This window comes from Hipposideros armiger, unplaced genomic scaffold (genome assembly GCF_001890085.2).
Source record: "Hipposideros armiger isolate ML-2016 unplaced genomic scaffold, ASM189008v1 scaffold_55, whole genome shotgun sequence".
Classification (NCBI taxonomy): Eukaryota; Metazoa; Chordata; class Mammalia; order Chiroptera; family Hipposideridae; genus Hipposideros; species Hipposideros armiger.
Window position 1 is genome coordinate 3,002,138 of NW_017731405.1, and position 20,160 is coordinate 3,022,297.

General features: G+C 42.7%; 1 protein-coding gene across 1 annotated transcript in view; it reads right to left on the reverse strand.

The window, feature by feature from the left end:
* The window catches only part of F2RL1 (F2R like trypsin receptor 1), a 70,673-nt gene extending 53,150 nt beyond the window's left edge, over positions 1 to 17,523 (reverse strand). Inside the window, exon 1 of the mRNA XM_019640994.1 lies at positions 17,150 to 17,523. Within this exon, the coding sequence (XP_019496539.1) occupies positions 17,150 to 17,438 (289 nt within the window). The 5' untranslated portion in view covers positions 17,439 to 17,523. The remainder of the gene's footprint in view (positions 1 to 17,149) is intronic.
* Positions 17,524 to 20,160: the final 2,637 nt, after the last annotated feature.

Genomic DNA, 20,160 nt, shown 5'->3' on the forward strand with positions numbered 1-20,160 from the left:
TCACATGAGGGCCAGTGATGCTGCGCCCTCTACAACTAGATTGAAAACAATGACTTAACTTGGAGCTGATGGGTCCTGGAAAAACATACTGTTCCCCAATAAAGTTAAAAAAAATAATAATCATGGAGATGGTCAGGGCCTTTGTCCTGATGACATATGGGCCATTTTCCCATATGGGGGAAGGGAGGAGTTTATGCGAGATATAAGTGTTGACCTACCACAGGACAGAAACCAATCTGAGTGAATAATGCTCCAGGGCACACCTCTCACTCACCTGCACTTCAGAATAATTCAATGAACATTTGTTCAGAGTCTAAATGACAAAGGACAGTGCTGGGTCATCAGTGCTCTTGGGTGAGTCATACTTGACTGCATAATCCTCCTCCTCCCTAAACCTACTTTTTTTCTGTTTCCTGAGGGTCCCCCCCCCCAAAAAAAATCATATTTCATAAATGGGAGCCTTTTTTCTATTATACTACCAAGATCTCTCCTGTTCGTTTGTGTTTGTGTGTGTGTGTGTGTGTTTCTGAACTTTGGAAACCTTTTATGAAGTTCTATGTGTTGTAATATTCTTTGTTTTTCCTCCACAGTAAGTCCTGGCTTTAAAACATACTTAATTTTTAAAATGTGTGAGAAATTGTTCAAGTGTCACACACCTACAAAAAGCTGTATATACGTGAGCAGCTTCATGAATTTGTACAAAGTGAATATGCCCGTATAACTAGTGCCCAAATAACGAAGCAGAATAGCACCAGGACACTAGAAGACCCCTCACACTCTCTTCCAGTCATTAGTCCCCCCAAGAGTAACAACTGTTCTAACTTCTGAAAGGACAGATTCATTTGGTCTGTTTTTTTAACTTTCGAATTTTATAGAAGTGGAATGATATTCTCTGGCTTCTTCTTCTCATTTCGTCTTTGAGACTCATCCACTTGGTTGCTTGCAGTTGAGGTTTCTTCATTCTCACTGCGGAGTACCCTTCCATTATGTGGATATACCGCCAGTTATCTATCCATCCGAGTTTTAATGGGCATTTGAGTTTTCAGTTTGGGGCTATTGCACATAGTGTGAAGCATAGTTTTTATACTGAGTGCTGGTTGTAAGAGGGAGTGTTAGATATTCAAGTTTAAAACCAAAACAAAGACTGCTTGTGGCAAATAATAGACACAAACGAACATTCCAGATTCCTCTGCTCATCCTGAAAGTGCCTCCCAGGGTGCAAGGCCTGATGGGAGGGAGGGAAAAGAAAGGGAGTCCAGAGGAGAGAATGATTCACAGTCCTGCCTGCCATCCCTATTTGCTTCTCCAAGGCAACTCCTTGCCCATCCTGCTAATTTGCCAAAATCAGTAGCTTTTCAAAGCACCTGCTGGGCATCCAAATAGACCCATTGAAGGGGCTCTGTGATGGATTCATTGTTATTTGGCCAGCAGACCAAGAGAGGGGTGGGTGGTCCGCCAGTCCAGTTAAAGCCCTACCAAGTGCTCTCTGGCGTTCTGACCTTTCCCTCACGGGTCAGAAAAGATCTGGCTCCATAGACTCAGGGAAGGTTTCAGCTGGAGGAACTTAAGGCTGCATTTAGTCCAACTCCTCAGTTTACAGATGAGCAAACCGATTGCCAGACAGCTGGAGTGTTTGCCATCACACCTGGAGCCACGGGTTGAGCTGGATGATGATTTAGAACCACATCTTCAGCTTCAAGGTTTTTACTTGTTTTGTTTTTGTTTTACCAGGCCACGTGGTGGTGGTGTTACTTCTTCATAGTATTTCGCAATATGATGCTGGTTGCTTTACTTTTCTGATTCCTTGCATTTGCCAGTAGTTTCTTTCTGGTTAAAATGTTACTGTGCTCTTCTATGCCTGTGTCATTTTGGTTAGGTTTTGTTACCTATTGTACCCACCAGTGTACAATCCATAATATTAATATGGCTTGGAAAGGGCCGGTGGAATCCAAGTGCTGGTATCCCTTAGGAACCAGGAGTTTTCAATAGTCAAACAATGAAAGAATGAATACTTTTTAAAGAGGTGTAGCTATGAATATGTACATGTGCTCATTATATATTAAATGCAAATTGCATAACTACTCTGTATTTTTAGAATATATATTTCTATGGATATATGAAAAGGAAAGATCTGGAAGGATATAAATATTAATGTTTTTAATCAGGTTTGTGGAATTATGGGTAATTTTTCTTCTGTTTTTTTTAGAATTCTGACATTTTACAACCAGGAAAAAAACTGATAAAGGTAACAAAAAGAGAATAATATATATATATATGTATATATGTATATATATATTTTTAGCTGAGCCATCCTGCCTTTAGCTGAGCTGTTGGCAGCTCAGCTGCTGCTCAGCTCGGGCTGGGACTCGAACCATTGTTGCTCACAGATCACACTCTTGAGCAAGCTCTTAACCAACTGAGCCACTCGGCTGGCCCGATAATAATACTTTTAAAATGGCACTCTCCAACTCAGAGCCTGACATCAGCTTACAGTGGCTCTAGGGTACAATTTTAGGGGCTAGATTGGCAAAACAAACCACTTATTAACAATATGAAGTGGGTGGAGTTTGTTGTCTCCCATCTTATTATTATGCCTAACCTCCATGTAGCACACTAAATATTACATAGCTCATCCAATTTATAGACTACATTTGTTGTAACTATTGCTTAGCAAGCACCCATCTGCTGCTCAGTCTTCAGATAGCTTTGCTCATAGAGGTAGCAGGATGGTGACCAAATTATTCCAAATGTGAAGCCAGTTATTTTGCTGAAGGCCCTTCTGTAATTATCCTGGTTGCAAGGAAGTTACCTAAGAAGGTTTTATTTCTTTTACATTTTAGCATTAAGAATTTACTGTTTGCCAAACGTGAGGCCAAACATGAAAGCAAACGAGATGGAGTGCACTCAAGGAGCTCAGTCTTTTAAGAGGAGGGCACCGACAAGTAAACTAAACGCTGGGATGGATTTCTGTAAAAGATGCTGTATGAACTCTCTGGGGTGGGAGTGGGTGGGGGATGGGAGGACCCACCCAGCTCAGACTTGTGGGAGAGAGTCAGAGGAGATTCCCAAAGGTGGTGCCTGATGTGGTGTGCTGTGGGAGAAGGCATCAGTTACACCTCCCCTCAGGACTTTTGGTTTTCTCCCCTTTATAGGCACCCACTCACCACCAAATTTTTAAGCTTTCTCCACACAAATAGTTGGGGCTTCTAAGCCTGCATAGTGTTTCATAGCGTGTGCCCCGCATTTTACTTTCTGTTCCCACAGTGATGGTCACCTAGGTTACTTCTGACTCTCACTACCACCAGGAATGATGCATAAATGTTCCTGTTCCTGTGTCCTTATAGTTTTGTGTGATCAATTCTCTAGGATATATACTACTGAGAAGTAGGTCTCTGGGTCGTGGGGCATGCACATCCTTAATTGTACTAAGTACAACCAAATTGCTTTCCAGAACGCTGGGTTGGTTTGCCCTCCTACTAACAGGGCATCCAGTCTGCAGAGGGGGAAAGGGCATGTCAAGTGTGTGCCAGCTGCTTATGGCCTTGCCATGGACGTGGCACATACATTTCATTGGCAAGAAGTGGTCACTTTGGGCCATTGAACTGCAAGGAGTCTGGGAAATGTAGTCCTGGGCTGGGCAGCTGCTTCCCAACTGCAAATCAATTATCACAGAAGGTGGGAATGGATTTTGATGGGAAAATGGCCTTGTAGGGCATTGGCTTGAACTCTGAATAACAGGAGAAGCCACTGAGAATCGGCTGCAGACATTATATTTAACCACTAAATACTTGAGCATGCAGTCTCAAAAATAAGGACAGCTCTACATAACCACAGTGTCATGAATCCATATCATTTAATATCCAGTCCATGTTCAAATTTCCTAAATTGTTAGGTAAATAATTTTGGAGATCATATTTGTTAAACTATGTCAATAAATACATGTAGTGGTCCAAGTCGAGTCCCATTGCTTCTGCCTCTACCTTCCTACAGTCTCTTGCAACTCACAGGATCTCTTTTTCTTTTTTTTTTAAATTTCACCCTGGAATGCTGCCCAAGAAGATGCAGTTTGCCAGCAGGACAGTAGGGGGGACCATAAGCCCATTCTGCTACTCATCAGAGCTGGTGATTTCCCTGGCTTTGCATGTTAGGGTCATTCCCACTGTGTCACATGTGTACCCGTGATTTCAGGGTGCAGTCAGAACCCCACAATGTCACCAGTTTCCTTGTGGGAAGTTATAGAGACTTCAAAGCAAAATTTTATTTTATTCAATTACAAAGCCAGCCCAAGCCATGCATCACCTTTTCTGGGTAATTTTCCAAGCTGTGCTGTGAAACCAAATAAGCAAAAAGCTGTAATTCACCAAGCTAACTACTTAAAGGCAATGACCATATCATTTCAAGGATGGTTTTATAAGTTAAATTGCCAGTAAGTAGCCATCATTCAAACATTATATGCAAATTTTTAAAATATCAAAATATATATGGACATGGTTAAAAGAAAAAGAACCCATCTAGTTAAGAGTGCTAAGAAAAAGCAATTGTTTTTTTCTCTTCCACTTTTTTCTTTCTACTTGTCACAAGCAATCACTTTTGAACAATATCTGGCCTTAGTTCTTCTGGATGTTACCATCATAAGGCTCTATTCTATTTCTTGATTCTTAACTTTAGACAGTATCTGTTGACTTCTACCAATGAGAGATTAGAATTTTGTTCACTTACAGTAAATCTCACCTTTCTTCTCCCTCTCCTCACGATTTTGTTGATAGCTTTTAAATTATTGTCTTAAATTATTTTAAATTTATATTTTTAAATTATTTTAACTGGTTACTTTCATAAGTCTAAATAACATAGTTCAGTGTCTATTTCTTATTCCATCCGTTTTAGACACAATCTCCAGACTCCCCACAATGTAGAAGGAGAATATTAGTATCTCCACTCTTTCCTCTACCATCTCTCCCTCCTTCCACTTTCCAACCTCTGACAGATGTGCCTTGGCGTTTATACATCAAAGCTGACAATGTTTTCCTTCCGGTCTGTAATCATTAAGTTCTCTTTGTGGGGTAAGGTCTAAAAGTTGAGAATCAGTAAACTGCAGTTATATTATTATGGCTATATAAATATTGTTCACAGAAAAATCAAGTTTCTTTGCTTTGAGCAATAATTCTGTTTTCTCCTCCTTAGATACAATGTTGTATTCCCTATGCCACTATGAGACAATATTATTGTCTAGCATTAAGGGCACAAAGATTCTCTTTTCTCTACACCATGCATTGCTCAAACACATGCTACAATTTACTTTACTTAATATTAGGATTATGAATTTCTTGCATAGATTTTTTTCCCTTGGAGCTTCTGACTTTCTTTAGTGTATGTGCTGCCTAAGCAAGCACATCTAACTGCCCTTCCTAATGAAAGAAGAAACATGCCTTTTCCACTAGTTTTTTTCCTTCCCCCTCCTCCCCCCAGCATCTTACTTCTTTTATATATTGCCTGGAATCAGATCTGTTCTTTCTTTTTTTTAAAGATTTTTTTTTTAATTGGGGAATTGGGGGAAGGGGAACAGACAAGTTGCTGTCCTTTTCTAGTTGTGGAGGACGTTGCTTCACTGGCCCAAGTTGGCACCATCATTGTGCTCTTCCCCGGGCGAGGCAGATCAGTCGCTGGCTTCTGGACTGCTGCTCACAGTGGCTGCTGGCCGCTCACGCTGGCTGCTGGCCACACACGGTAGCCCATGGCAACCCACTGCAGCAGGGGCTGCAGCCTATGCTTTAGCCGGCGACTCAAGGCAGCCCAGCTCCAGTTGAGCTGTTGTTCAGCATCTTAGCTGTAGAGGGCAGTGTCACTGGCCCTCATATGTGGGATCCGAACTGAGGCCCTCTGGCATCCCAAGCCAGTTCTTAACCATCGCGCCACTCGGCGGGTCCTCCAATCTGTTCTTGATGGTATTGATGCAGCCCACAGACTCTTTGATAATTTGCTCTCATTCTGGCTTGGTTTTTTCATTGCTTGTATCTCATATCTTTTTAATACTGGAGTACATCCTCAAGTAACCTCTTAAGAAAGGGTATGTAGCAAGTAAATTTTATCAGCCTTCTGAAAATGTGAATCTGCATTAATTTTTGTCAGATATTTTGGTTGACAGAATTATAAGTCCTAAATGATTTTCTCATATCATTTTGAAAATCTTGCCTTTTAGCATTCTTTTTTATCCTCCCTCTTATGTGCAGACTCTAGTCCAAACCCTCTCTGGGCATCTCTGTTAGGCAGAAAAGCTCCACTCCCCTGGAGCCCCTCCTACACATAACCCCATACTCTCCTCCCTCTGTCTACATGTTCATGTCCTCCTTCCACCTCCCAGAAATTTCCTGAATTTGCTCAACTGCTGATGCCCTATCTCCCCTCCCCCACCCCTCCATCGTCTTTGTGACTATGGGTTAACATTTTTTAAAATTCTTTGTCACTTCAGTAGGATCTTGGGAAAGAGGATGACAAACCTACATGCTCCTATCATCTTCTTGAATCAGATCTTGTGTCATATAAATTAGTTTTTTCTTTCCTTTTCATTTGTTTGTTTGTTTTTATAAACATCAGAGCTGTGTTTAACTCTACTTTGCTAAATACACAGAAACTATTGCCACCATGTTTACATAGCAGCTTTGCAAACTTGACTAGGTCCTTTGTATGTTTACAAATTCCAGACATATTAACTGATTGCTAAGGTTGAAAAAGAAGTATACAAGGAGTGTACGCCTCCCACAAGTTACAGAATACAGCCCTCAGAACAAGCATTATTTCTCAGAACAAGCATTTATTAATCCATAAGCTTCCTGAAACTGCACTCTATATAGAAAAACAGTTTTTGCCATTCCCAATAAGTTTATAATTTCCAAGAGCAAGACTGAAACAAGCATTTATAGCATCAACTAAAGAGAAAACCCATTGAGGATAAATAATCCCAATTAACAAAGTCAATATGAGTTACTATATGAGTCACAGAACCCTCTCACTGTCATTTTTAATAATTTGTTTGAACAAAAGTCTGTCTGAATAAGGTAATCATGACTATAAGAGAATTGCAATGTTTAGTTTCTCACACAATAGGTGTAAATTTTATGAATCTTACCTTTCTTGCAAGGACTGAGGATCAATTAGAATTTTTATATTATTCAGGCAGGGAGTTTTACTTGAGATCAATGACAGATGGCCTTCATATAGTAGCTACAAAATAATATAAGAGCTTCAATTACTATAAGAGCTACAGAATAATAGTACAATAAGACCTCACCTAATGTCATTGATAGACTCTTAGAAACTGCGACCTTAAGCAAAATGACATAAAATGAAACCAATTTTACCCTAGGTTAATTGATATAAACAAGAGTTAAGTTCCTACAGCATAATTCTGGTCACAAAAGACCACCAAATTTCTAAATAAAGACCCAATATACTTCTACTATTAAATGTTAAAAAAAAACCATATGTACATTTAATAAAGATTAATAAAAACAAGTAAGATAATGATTTTCCAACCCACTTACTCCAGTTCAAGGTCTCTGGTGGCCAGAACCTCTCCTGGCAACTTTGGGCACAAGGTGGGCACCCACTCTGGACAGGACGCCCTTTCATCGCAGAAGTCACTCACACACACATTCACAGTCATTCAGACGGGGACAACTGAGACATCAATTCACCCCACGTGTACATCTTTGGGATGTGGGAGGAAACCTGAGTCCCCAAAGAAAATCCACACAGATGTGGGGAGAACCTGCAAACACCACACACACAGTGGCCCTAGCTGGGAATCGATTGTTTTTTTCCATCAATGTCATAACAAAATGACGTCGTACAAAACAACATTGAGGAGCTACTGCACGTTGACCTCTTTAATTATAGCAGTGATCTGCAGAGAAATTAACAGAAGTTTGCTAATTTTCTGAAAGAATATCTGAATAGGGTGTTCTCATGTTGATAATAACCTTCTAAAATAATATATGCATACTGTGGATGGTTGGAATGACCACATTTTAATTGGGTTCTGCCCAGAGCCGGCTGGGCCCACATTTCCCTGTGTATTTTGATTCGTTGGAGTCTAAACTGTACGTGGAGTGAATGAAAGAAGAGCCAAGGAGAACTTAATATGTAAATGAGGAACTTATGCCAAGTGATGCCAGGGCAAGCTGAGTGAATGAAGGCTTAGATATGGCTTCAGTAGAGAAATATGGATGAGAGAGAACGGTGTCGTCATATGGCCCATGGTAGTTCAGATGTGCTGAACTCAAAAACCTGCACTTGGCAGTGAACACCTAGAACATAGTTTGTCAAGGGTAGATGCCAAAAAAAAGAAAAAAAAAAAAAAGTAGAGGCCCCAGGTCAGGCTCCCTGGGTTCAAAGCCTCCTGGCTTTGCCACCTCTTAGATGTGCCTCTTTAGGAAATTATTTAACCTCTCTGGACCCATTGTCTTTCTCAGTAATATGGAAATAGTAATAATAGTACTTACTTAGGTAGCTGATGTGAGTTAAATGAATAAAGTCATTTAAAGCATTTTGGCCAGGAACATAGTACTTGCTCCAATATAGTAGCTGTTATAATTATTGCTTGAATTGGAAATTAGCTTCAGCTGAAATCAACATCATCCGACATGGCACATCAATATTGTTAAGTTAATTTAGCTGTTTAGGGCCAGCTGAGTGGTGCATTGGTTAAAAGCTGGCTTGGGATGCCAGCTCTGAGCAGCAGGGCCCCGGTTTGGACCTCACATGAGGGCCAGTGATGCTGCGCCCTCTACAGTTAAGATGGTGAACAACAGCTTGACCTGGAGCTAGGCTGCCGGGAGTTGCCGTTGCCGGTGACGGTGCAGGCTGCAGCCCCTGCTGCAGTAAGCTGCCATAAACTACTGTGTGTGGCCAGCAGCTGGCGTGAGCTGCCAAGAGCCGCTGTGAGCGGCCGTCTAGAGGCCGATAACCAATCTGCCTCACCCGGGAAGAGTGCAATGATGACAATACCAACATGGCCAGTGAAGCGACGTCCTCCACAACTAGACTGAAAAACAAAAGGACAACAACTTGTCTGTTCCCCTCCCCCAATTCCCCAATAAAATCTTAAAAAAAATAAATTTAGTTGTTTAATTAGTTGGGGTATTTTTTAAGATTTTATTGGGGAATTGAGGGAGGGGAACAATGTTTGGGAATTGGGGAAGGGGACCAAACAAGTTGTTGTTCTTCAATCTTCGTTGTGGAGGGTGCCAGTCACCATCTGGCTTCCCGTCAGCAGCTCGTGGCCTCTAAGCTCGAGGTGCTGTGTTCAGTCTTAGTTGCAGGTGGGGGTAGCCACCATTTCATGCGGGAGTCGAACCAGCAGCCTTGTTGTTAAGAGCATACTCTCTATCTACTGAGCCATCCGGGCGGCAGCTCAGCTCAAGGTGCCGAGTTCAGTCTTAGTTGCAGGTGGGCGTAGCCCACCATCGAACAGGCAATCTTGTTGTTTCACCAGCTGAGCCATCCTGCCACCTGTGGGCAGCTCAGCCAACAGCTGAGCTCGGGCGCAGTGTCACTGGCCCATGTGGGAATCGAACCGGCGGCCCTGTTGCTCAGAACCTGCACTCTTAAGCCAACTTTTAACCAACTGAGCCAATCGGCTGGCCCTGTTTAATTTAGTTTTGTTAGTATTTAATTTATACATTTGTTTCTATAGTTGGATAATCATAAGGTATTTATACTTGCTTTTGTGAGAGGCTATTATAATAATAATTCTAGACATTTTAGGTCCATGTCTTCTTCATTTTTTTCTGGAAACCCTGGTCTAGATCTATGACATGTGTTTTATAGAAAAAGAGACTTTGTTACTTTTTTTTTTTTTTTTAAATGCCTAGCAAGGAATTAGCCATTGTAGGGTTGTTCTGGGAGGGAATAGACTGTGCACTTGCTTAGGGGAACCGGAAATGGAGGGCTGGTTCTGGGTATGGCACGTAGCTGATGCTTGGAGCCCCTGCAATCCTGTCCTTGGGTGCATACAGAGGGGAGTAGGGAGGGCAGTGGAGAATGGCGCCCATGGTAGAAAAGCAGACTTTGTGTTGACAGTAACTGGGACTGACCCCTTAAGATTGAGTGGGCATCCCTGGGCTTCCTGGACCTATCCAGGAAGGGGACCTGGGGAGGAAAGATATTTTCTTACTCCAAGTAGGCTGGGATCACCAGGTCACATGAATTTAAATATTAAACAGAGTCAAGTGGGACATATAAGTTATGCATCCACTAAATTTTCTGTTGATTTTTTTTCTGTTCCTTAGACAGTTGAATTGGAGGAAGGAATTCACGTGAAGTCTTCCAAGAGTCTTACCTGGTTGACCACAGCAGCAACAGGGACCCCTGCACACAGTGCTAGCTGCCTGGCGATGGAGACAAGTCTGTGAGATCAGAGGCGGCGTTGCAGCTTCAGCAAGGGAACCATAGGGGAACCCCATCCTCTGTTATTCTTCCTAGTCAGACATTTCTAACCCTTAGTCAGCCCCTAATTAAGAAAAATTAGGGGCAGGTATCCATAGGGGATTGTGGCGGGGAGGAGTGGAAAAGCATGTCACTTCTTTAGGAATGTGAACAATGCATTGTCCGGAGAGGAAAGAACTGGTTTATGTAATGAGGAAATTCTTTGAATTGTCTGGTAGGGAAGACTCTTCTTTATTAGTGGAAGGTACAAGCCCCGCCAGATGTCAATTAAGGTAGATAGCCATCAGCTTAGCTAAACCCTGCTGGGCTCTTTCAGACTGGAAAACTGAAAAACTAAAAATGACCTGCTGAGTCCCATTCCCAGGTTGTAACACCTTTGGGATGCTCGTGCCTGTCTCCATTTAGAGAAATCTGTTCTGTTCTGTGTAATGGGAAATCTGTTCCTTGGATAGTTAGTCACTCTTCTATTTTGGTCATTGGTGTGGTATCTGAGGTGCTGCTTAGGTCTTAATACTGGAATGAGTGGCAGTTTTTAAAGCCCCTGTTCCCTACAGCAGTCCTCAAACAAGAATCACCCACTTCACACACACTCACCCAATATGGCTGCAGGCCAACTCTGAAGAGGTGCTTTGTGTGAGGAATGAAAACTAAGTAAGTGAGTATAAATCTCTCTCTCACCCTAAACCCACAGAATGAACAAACATAGGTTCTGGCTAATTGTCAACAGTTGCAAATTCCACACTTCAGAACCTTTTACCAAGAATTTTCTCTCCTGTCATTTTAACTGGTGGTGGGGGATGGGGAGTGGTTGCAATGTGTTGCTTGCATGCTGCCTGCACACCAGTAGCTTTCAACAGCCAGAGCATGCAGGGAGATATAGGTCTAAGGTTCTGTTCACCCCTGCTGAGAACCCAACAGGACCACAAAGGTTAGATTGACTTCCTGAAAAACCGTGCTAGACCGGGCCAAGGTCAAACCACTGGCCCTCCATGGAAGCCAGCTCATTCAAATGCTAAGTTAATGTTCCCTGACTGAAATTGACCCCAGACATGAGATTCTTTCCAAAGTTAGGTCATCTGCAAAGTAGTTTAGAGAAAGCCAAGTGAACTGACTTGAATGGGTGACCTTTTGAGTAACATGAAGTTTGTGGGATAGAAATTCTTTGCTGTAAAAATGAATCTTGGCAGAGCTTTCTGTGTTAGCAACTATCTTCCCTTGGCCTGAGTTTGTCAGATGCGCAACTTGAAACACTGTCCTTATCCTATCACAAATCAGGGGGAGTGACTAAGAACTCAGGTATCAGTTTCAACAATAACTAAACAATTGGATGTAGAACTCTTTGTGACAGTTGGATATCACAAAGTAGATCTGATCTTAGGTTCTTTGGATGCTTTGTCATTTGTTTTGCAGAGAAATAGACACTGTGATTGCTTACCAGGTGTGAAGACTGTGAATTAAGTCTACAGACTCAAGTTTTATCTGTTAGTTTACAGTCTCACCTATCAAAAGTTGCTACCCTCTGCCTCTCTCCCTTCCTCTGCCCCTACTGTCTTCCCTGCTTTTCTTCTTTCCTCCCTTCCTTCCAGATGGTTTTACTAAGTTTTGGTGAATGCAGACAGGAAGATTAAATTACATTCTTTAGTGGGTAGTTCTTGATCTGACCCTAAGCTCCTTGCCTCTGGACTGGAGAGCGATGTAGATGACATCTAGGTCATCCTGACACCAGTCACTTCACCCTAATCGTGGGCGTTTATAGAGATCTGCAAGCTTGCACTCTAATTTAGCATGCAAACACATGCACGTATGTGCACACTGTGTGGTCTCTGGTTCTATAGGCAGAAAGACAGCCCCCTTATTAATGAAGGCTAAAAAAATCAAATCACTCAGAAGTACTCTGAAAATATAAAAAAACATGTAACCCCAAGATTGTTCTAATTGCTCAGATTGTTTCGTTTCACTTTTAACAAAATTTTGACAGTGTACTTTTAAAATACCATTTTAATACAAGGTTTGGAAAAAAGCAATCCTGGGGGAGCTTCTCCAGGCAGTGGGAAGGTAAGTTAGCTTCTTTGAAAATGGGCCCAGTTTAGTTTATAGGACAAGTGTGGAATAGAGTGCACAACACCAGAGCTACAGCCAGCAGACCTCTCACCTGGCATATCTGTCACTAAGGGATTATATGTGACCTTGAGTTGTCAAAACCTCCCTGTAAAAGAGGAGTCTGCCCTAGATGACTGCTGAGGTCACTTCTCTGTTTTGTAAACATGGCAGAATTCTGGGAGAGGCTGAGCACCTGCCAGCTGGTGGACACTCACTAATACCACTACTGTTCTGTGTCGCTGCTGGAGAAGGAAGTCCATGAGCTGCAGAGAGGAGAATAAAGAGAGCGAGGGTGTGATGGTGGTGCTCACCTCCAGACACCCACAAAGCTGAATCCAAATCCAACAAGGGTCTTCACCCTTCACCCTCTCTCTGTTTGAAATGAAGATACCTGCCTACGTATTCATTCAACATAGCTCCTGTCTCTGTCCTTGCTTGGGTTTGTGAGCACCAGGATATGGAAACCCTTGGCCTCTTTGTGCTTATTGAAAAAGCAATTGACGGGGTGGTAGATGAGGGTAAATGGGATCAAATACATGGAGATGGAAGGAAACTGAGTCTGGGTGGTGAACACACAATGTGATATATAGATGATGTATTACAGATTGTATACCTGAAATCTATGTTACTTTACTAACCATTGTCACCCCAATAAACTTTAATAAAAAAAACAAACAAAAAGCAATTGAGTCTTGAAGACAAACATGACTAAAGCTGAACTCAGTCTGTAGAAGATGAAAATGGAAGAAAAAGCTATGAAAGTACAGCTTTTACATCCACATAAGGCGGTATCTGGATGAAGGGAGGGAATCTCTTCCATTTAAAATACAGGAAATTTCTTTTCCAGAAGCTCCTAGAAGCCCTCCCCTTGCATGTCATTAGCCTGAATCAGAGAACAAACCCATTCCTGAATAACCACTGAGTCTGGGGATTGGACTACTTTTAGACCTATCAGGCCCACTTGTGGCCCTGGGGGTGGGGTCAGCCTTCCTTGAAACACACAGGCTGTGTGGGATGAATATAACTTCATAAAATAGAGAAAAATATCTTGATGAAAATCAGAGAACTGTCAGGAAGAGAAAAAAGAAAAATGGATGTTGGGCTGGTAACCAAAAATGTCTAAAATAACCAAAAATGTGATTTTCTTAAGAATGCCTTTCAGAAAGATTTATCTGGTGCTTCTTTTTCTACTGGGCACTAACAGTACTAATAAGAATATTGAAGGGCTGGCCGAGTGGCTCAGTTGGTTAAGAGCTCACTCAAGAGTGTGAGCTCTGAGCAACAACGGTTCGATTCCCGGACTGAGCTGGGCTGCCGCTGAGCTGCCAACAGGTGGCAGGATGGCCAAAAAAAAAAAAGAATATTGATTGTATCTTGCTGTCTGCCAGGTGCTGTGTGTTACAGATATCTTTTCATTTTAATTCTTAAAACCGTGTGGTGAGAGCAGATATTATAAGCCCCATTTTATAAATTAGAAATCCAAGGCTCAATGGACTTCAGTGACAGTGATTTGCCTAAAGACACAGGACTAGTCAAGATGGAGATGAAACTCAAAGTGTGGTCCCTGTGGGTGTGAAGATGTTTAACTGTGTTTAACCGTGACCCATTCTGCTTCTCTCATGTACCTAGCAAGTACTGAACTTCAAACCTCTTTGGTTCTTCCCTGCTACCACCTTTACCTCTATTACCCTTCACCAACCCCCTCCTGTGGCCACAATACCAACTGTCATATCCCCAAGCAGCTACACCTCTGAAACTTGGGACTCTTACTTTTGCCCTTTTTGTTCACACTTTCAGGTATTTTGCTTTTTTCCTTTCCTGCTTCCCCATCAAAGCTCCTCTCCAGTTACCACTCTGGGTCCTTCTTCTCCTGCCTGTCTTCCTAGCCTGTCAGCTCCACCTGCATCTTTTCCTTCTCTAACTTGCTTGAACTTCATAGCAACCATTTCACTTAGGCTCTCATCCACCCCTCCATTTCCTCACACCGGTTGCCCCAGGGCCCTGGCCTTGCTAATCCCCACCCAGGAATTCATCCTACCCCGAATTCCTGCACTAGAAATTCTGTTTTTATTTTTACTTTTTTATACATTTTATTTTTTATTTTTTTGAAATTTTATTGGGGAATAGTGTGTTTTTCCAGGACCCATCAGCTCCAAGTCAGGTCGTTGTCTTCAATCTAGTTGTGGAGGGTACAGCTCCCTGGCCCATGTGGGGATCAAACCGGCAACCTCGAGTTATGGGCCTGCTCTCTAACCACCTGAGCTAACCGGCTGCCCCTGCACTAGAAATTCTTAATGCATTGGGAGAAAGGTCATAATTACTGTTTTTAGCCTCAGTTCGGTCTTTGAGGCTCTTTGTCAATGGTCCCTGGTCTAGAGACTCTCCCCAACATTCTGCAGTCCTTCCCAGCAGACAGATGACGACTGGGCCGACTGAGCCTACTGGGCCGCCTGCTTTACTGAGAAATGGGTCCCTCAGGGGTGAATTCACCATGGAGCAAACGCCCTCCCACCTCTACTCTTACCAGGCAGGAACAGGCTTGACTGAGGAAAGGCCTGAGGCCATGATGATGGGGCATTATTGCTCACTTAGGAACGTGGCACAGAATCTAAGGTGTAGTGAGGGTGGAGTTTCCAGGAGAAATGACAAAAGTAAAAACCAGGAGAACAACTCCTACATTAGGTCACTAACCCTTGCAGGTGGGCTGATGGTAAAAGGTGAGACCTGGGGCCAAAATGGGGCCCTGGGAGAGGTCACAAAACCAGAACAGCCGGAAATGAGGAGAGTGCTGGAAGGGGAGAGGGGTGGAGGCCCTTCTGGAGGCTCACAGAAACTTTGAAAGCAGAGATGGGGAGCCTGCGACATTTTCCAGGGCCCGGGCTTGGGCGGACAGGTTCAGAGCAGGAGCCCCAAATAGACGCAGGCATTCTCTCCCTCAGGCCCATCCTGGATTTTCCTCAGTATTTCCCTTCCCTGCTCCTGATTTTCTCAGTCTTCCAATGCTCCCTCCCTCCCTGCGTCTTCATTCTTTTTCTTTCACAAACCTGTTCAGACCCTATACTAGTCACTTCTTCAACATAATGATTTGCCAACTTTCAACAAGAGGCAGAATTGGTTCTGAGGAGCCAGATGACACAAAACCTTTTCAGAATGCCCAAAAGTCTCTTGGCCATATTGCTGACTTTTTCTTTTTTTGATCACAATTCCAGCAAGCTTGAGTATCTATCTGCTTTCCTGCTCCCAGGAGACTACAGTCTGTAGGTGAGAGGAATGGTGCTGCTGGCGGCAGGCACACTTCTCACAAGAGGTAAGAGCGGAAGAGACAGAATTCCAAACAGACACAAGAGCTCAGAAGTTTCAAAAGGCTGACAACACTGTTGCTGAAAGCAAATCATTCTACCGCCTCAGTAGCAGCTAGAAGCTTAAAATAACTGATGATCTTTATGATGCTGCTTAAGCACGAAGTGGGGATTAAATTATGTTTCGTGTACTGTGTTGGAAAACTTTGGGAGGGCTGAAGTGCATGTTGGGATTAATAAAATGCAGCAGATGGTATAAGTGCCCTGCTCACATCTCTCAGGCCTCACTGAGTCCTTCTCTGGCTGACGTCCAACTCTCCATATCTGCACTGAGGGTTTTTCTGAAACCAAAGGCCACTTTCCTGAATGTGGTCCTGCTCGAAGGTCCAAAAGTTTCAAGGAATTAATACTCCCACCCCTTGGAGCAGCGCTCCACCAATAACCCTGAGATATTGGTGTAGAAATACATCAGCTCTCTTGCCCGTTGAGGGGGCTCATTTACACAGTCTCCCAGAGTTTTCCCACTGGGTGAAGCTCCAGTCATCCTTGGTGGTAACTAGGTTTTGGTGGCTGCTGTCCCAGCCTGTGTCATTTTACCACTTTCCTAGAGGTATTCCCTGTACTTCCCAGATAGACTATTAATATTTGTACTTACATCCTGTCTCAGGATCTGCTTCTGGAAAAATCTACACTGACGTACCAAAGTAAGCTTCAACTATGTAAACATTTATGTATTTGGAACAAGGCTTTTCCTCGTGTTGCGCAAAATGAGGTGTTCATAAAAAAACAAAATGCTTTTCCTACCACCCACCTTTTCCCTGGCCATGCTTTCTCTCTCAAAATATACAGAGGGTGCCAAAAAAATGTATACACATTTTAAGAAAGGAAAAAACCTATTAAAATTGTAATACTCAATATATACTGCTAACAAAAGATGAATACAAGTCATGTTTGACTTCTGCGATTACAAGAGGTGCTCAAAGTGGTTACCATCAGTGTCCAGACACTTCTGATTATGGCGAACTACTGCTTGAGCATAGATAACATCTCTTAAAATGTGTATACATTTTTTTTTGGCACCCCCAGTATAAATAATCCCCCTTTCTCACTCTGCCTTCCAGCAAGTCAGCTCATAAATTACTTAGGGACAACCAACCAGGCATTTTCCTTTGAATTCTACCAGACCCCAGAATTGAAGAGTCTTAAAAAAAAAACAACCAGGCCCACAGCATTCACTGTCTCCTAAAGTTTAACAAAATGGCCTAAAACTCTCGCTCCTTTGACAAGAAAGGCTGAGCAAACCTTACCAGGGCAGAGCTTTCTCCTCTTGGCGGTTTGGATCTTGGTTTTCAGGTGTCTGCTGGATGCTGGATGGAGATAGGAGCCCCTGAGGATCTGGCGGCTGAGCTGGGGGCTGCCCCGGCCCCTCTGGGGAAGTTGGGCAGCAGGAGGCTGCTGTGGCTGAGCACCCTTTGGGCCCAGGCCCACCGCACTCCTCAGGGCAGTGCGGAAGCCTCTAGTGGCCCTTTTGTCCCTTCTTGGGATGAGCAGCTGAGTGAATACCATAGTCACTATCCTCGAAAGAGGCGTGGGCATCTGCTGTGCTGTGAACCCCTTTTTCCTCTCAGGGAGGCAGCCACAGCTGTCAGCAGAGCAGGCAAAGTCTTCCTGGCGTTTCTCAAACTTGCTTGGTTATAAGAACCACCTGGTGCCCTTGCTAAGCATACAGATGCCAGCTCCAGAATTCCCGAATCAGCATCTCCAGAGAGGCCTGGGGACGGCTGTTTCACAAGCCCCCAGTGATTCTTATGAGCTGGCACATTAGGGAAATGACGGAACGAGGAGAGAGGCAGGAGCATTTTAAAGCAGACAGAACTCAGCTGGCCAGGAATGTCCCCTCATGCTAATACCTCTCACATCCAGAATGCATCAAAGGGAAGTCATTCCTAGCAGGGGGGCCTGCCAAGGCCTGCGATGGTTCTGAGAGCCCAAAGAGCCTCTAGTCCAAATAAGACTTCTTAAAATAACCCTCATAGCCCAGGCTGATCTTTCATGTGACACTTCTTCTTAGGTTTGCTGTAGAACAATGATTCCCAGCTGACTGGGGAGTGGGAGAAAGGAGGGAGAGGAACAGTGTATTGGAGACTTAGAAAGGTACAGTGGACGAAAATATTCTCTATTAGAAATTGCCTTGATTTGTGTTTAGTCAAAGGTAATTTATTTTGAAATTTCTGAAATGTTAAAAGGGTGTGAGATTTTAATGTTTTTCAAAATGGGATATGACTGTAAAATGTTTGCGGTTGCCTGGAATAAACCAAGAACTACAGGGCAGGCTGGCTGGGGACGGCTCACCCTCCCTGGACTCTGCCGGATTCTCCCCTCTGCCATCTTTCCACAACTCAGATCCCATCAAATCAATACCTGCTTGAAGTCATTGACGGGTTCACTGCTGCTCACGAGATAAAATCAAACTACTATAAACATGATCTTCAAGACTCCTCTTTATCTTGTCCCACTCTGATTTTTCAAATTTATCTCCTGACTTTGCTCACCACCTACACTTATTTCTTGCAACATCAGGCTACTGGAGTTCTCTGAGCACCTCAGGTACAGTCCCACCTCTGAACCTCTCTGCTCGTGCTACGCCTTTGCTCCATTTTTCTCTCCGAAGAGCTCCAACTCATCCTGCCGGTGCCTTTCCATTAAGTCCCTCTCACCTGCCTGGCACAGTGAATTGCTTCTAAAATCAGATAGGTTGTTGAAGGAGAAGTCAGTGTGGTCTCAGGGAGGGGCAGTGGGGTCGAGAGTCAGCCGTACACTGGCCCCGTTCTGCCCCAGGACAGGCACTGTTGGTCAGAGCATCTTTTCCTCTTTCTCCCTTCCTTCCTTCCTTCCTTCCTTTTTTCCTATTGTGGCAAAATATACAAATCATAAAACTTACCATTTTAAATGTATATAGTTCAGTGGCATTAAGTATATTCACACTGTTGTGCCACTATCACCACCATCCATCCACAAAACTTTTTCATCTTGCAAAACTGAAACTCAGTACCCATTAAACAGTAACCCCCTCAACCCATCCCCACCCCACCCCAGCCCCTGACAATCACTGTTCTGTTTACTTTCTGTTTCCATGTATTTGACTACTCTAGGTACCTCATATAAGTGGAATCATATAGTATGTGTTCTTTTGTGTTTGGCTTATCTCACTGAGCATAACATTTTCAAGGTTCATCCATGTTGTAGCATGTGTCAAATTTCACCCCTTTTTTTATGTTGAATATTATTCCATTGTATATATATACATGCCACATTTTGTTTATCCATTCATCCATTGATGGACATTTGATTGTGTCCACCTTCTGGATATTGTGAATAATGTGGCTATGAAATGGAATTACAAATATCTGTTTGAGTCCCTGCTTTCAATTTTTGGGGGTATTGAAATTCCACCTGTGAGTGGCTGGATAATATGGTAATTCAGTGCTTGCTTTCTTCAGGAACCACCATACTGTTTTCCATAGCCACTATACATTCCCACCAACAGTGCACAAGGGTTTCAATTTCTCTACATCCCTACATTTTTATTTTGTTATTTTATTTGTTATTTTAAATAGCATTTGTTATTTTCTCTTTTTTTTTTTTTGAAAATAGCTATTCTAATGGGTAATTTTGGTTTGAATTTTCCTAATGATTAGTGATGTCAAGTCTTTCTTTTTTGAAAGCATACATTTAATTGAGGAATAACTTATAAACAATGGAGTGCACCCATGTTAAGTGTATACAGTTCAATGGATTTTGACAAATGTATACACCGGTGTGACCACTACTACAATCAAAATACATATTTCTAACACCCCCCCCGACCCCTGAGCCTTTACAGTCAATTGTCCCCCTCTTACTGTCAACTCCAGGTAACCTCTGATCTGCTTTTCATTAGCATAGTTTGCATTTTCTAGATTTCCCTATAAATGGAATCATACAATATGTACTCTTTTGTATCTGGCTTCTTTCACTCAGCATAATAGGAGATTAATCCATGTTGTTCCTTTGTATTTGTTTATTGCTTTTTATTGTGAAGTAATATTCCATCGTATGAATACCACATTATTTATCCATTCATCTACTGATAGACATTTGGATTATTTCCAGTCTTAAGGCTGTTAGGAACACAAGCTACTGTAAATATTCTTTAACAAGTCTCTGTGTGGAATACGCTTTTCTTTTTCTTTTTTCTTTTTTTTTTTTTTTAAGATTTTTATTGGGGAATTGGGGGATGGGAACAGCACTGGGGAATTGGGGGAAGGGGAACAGACAA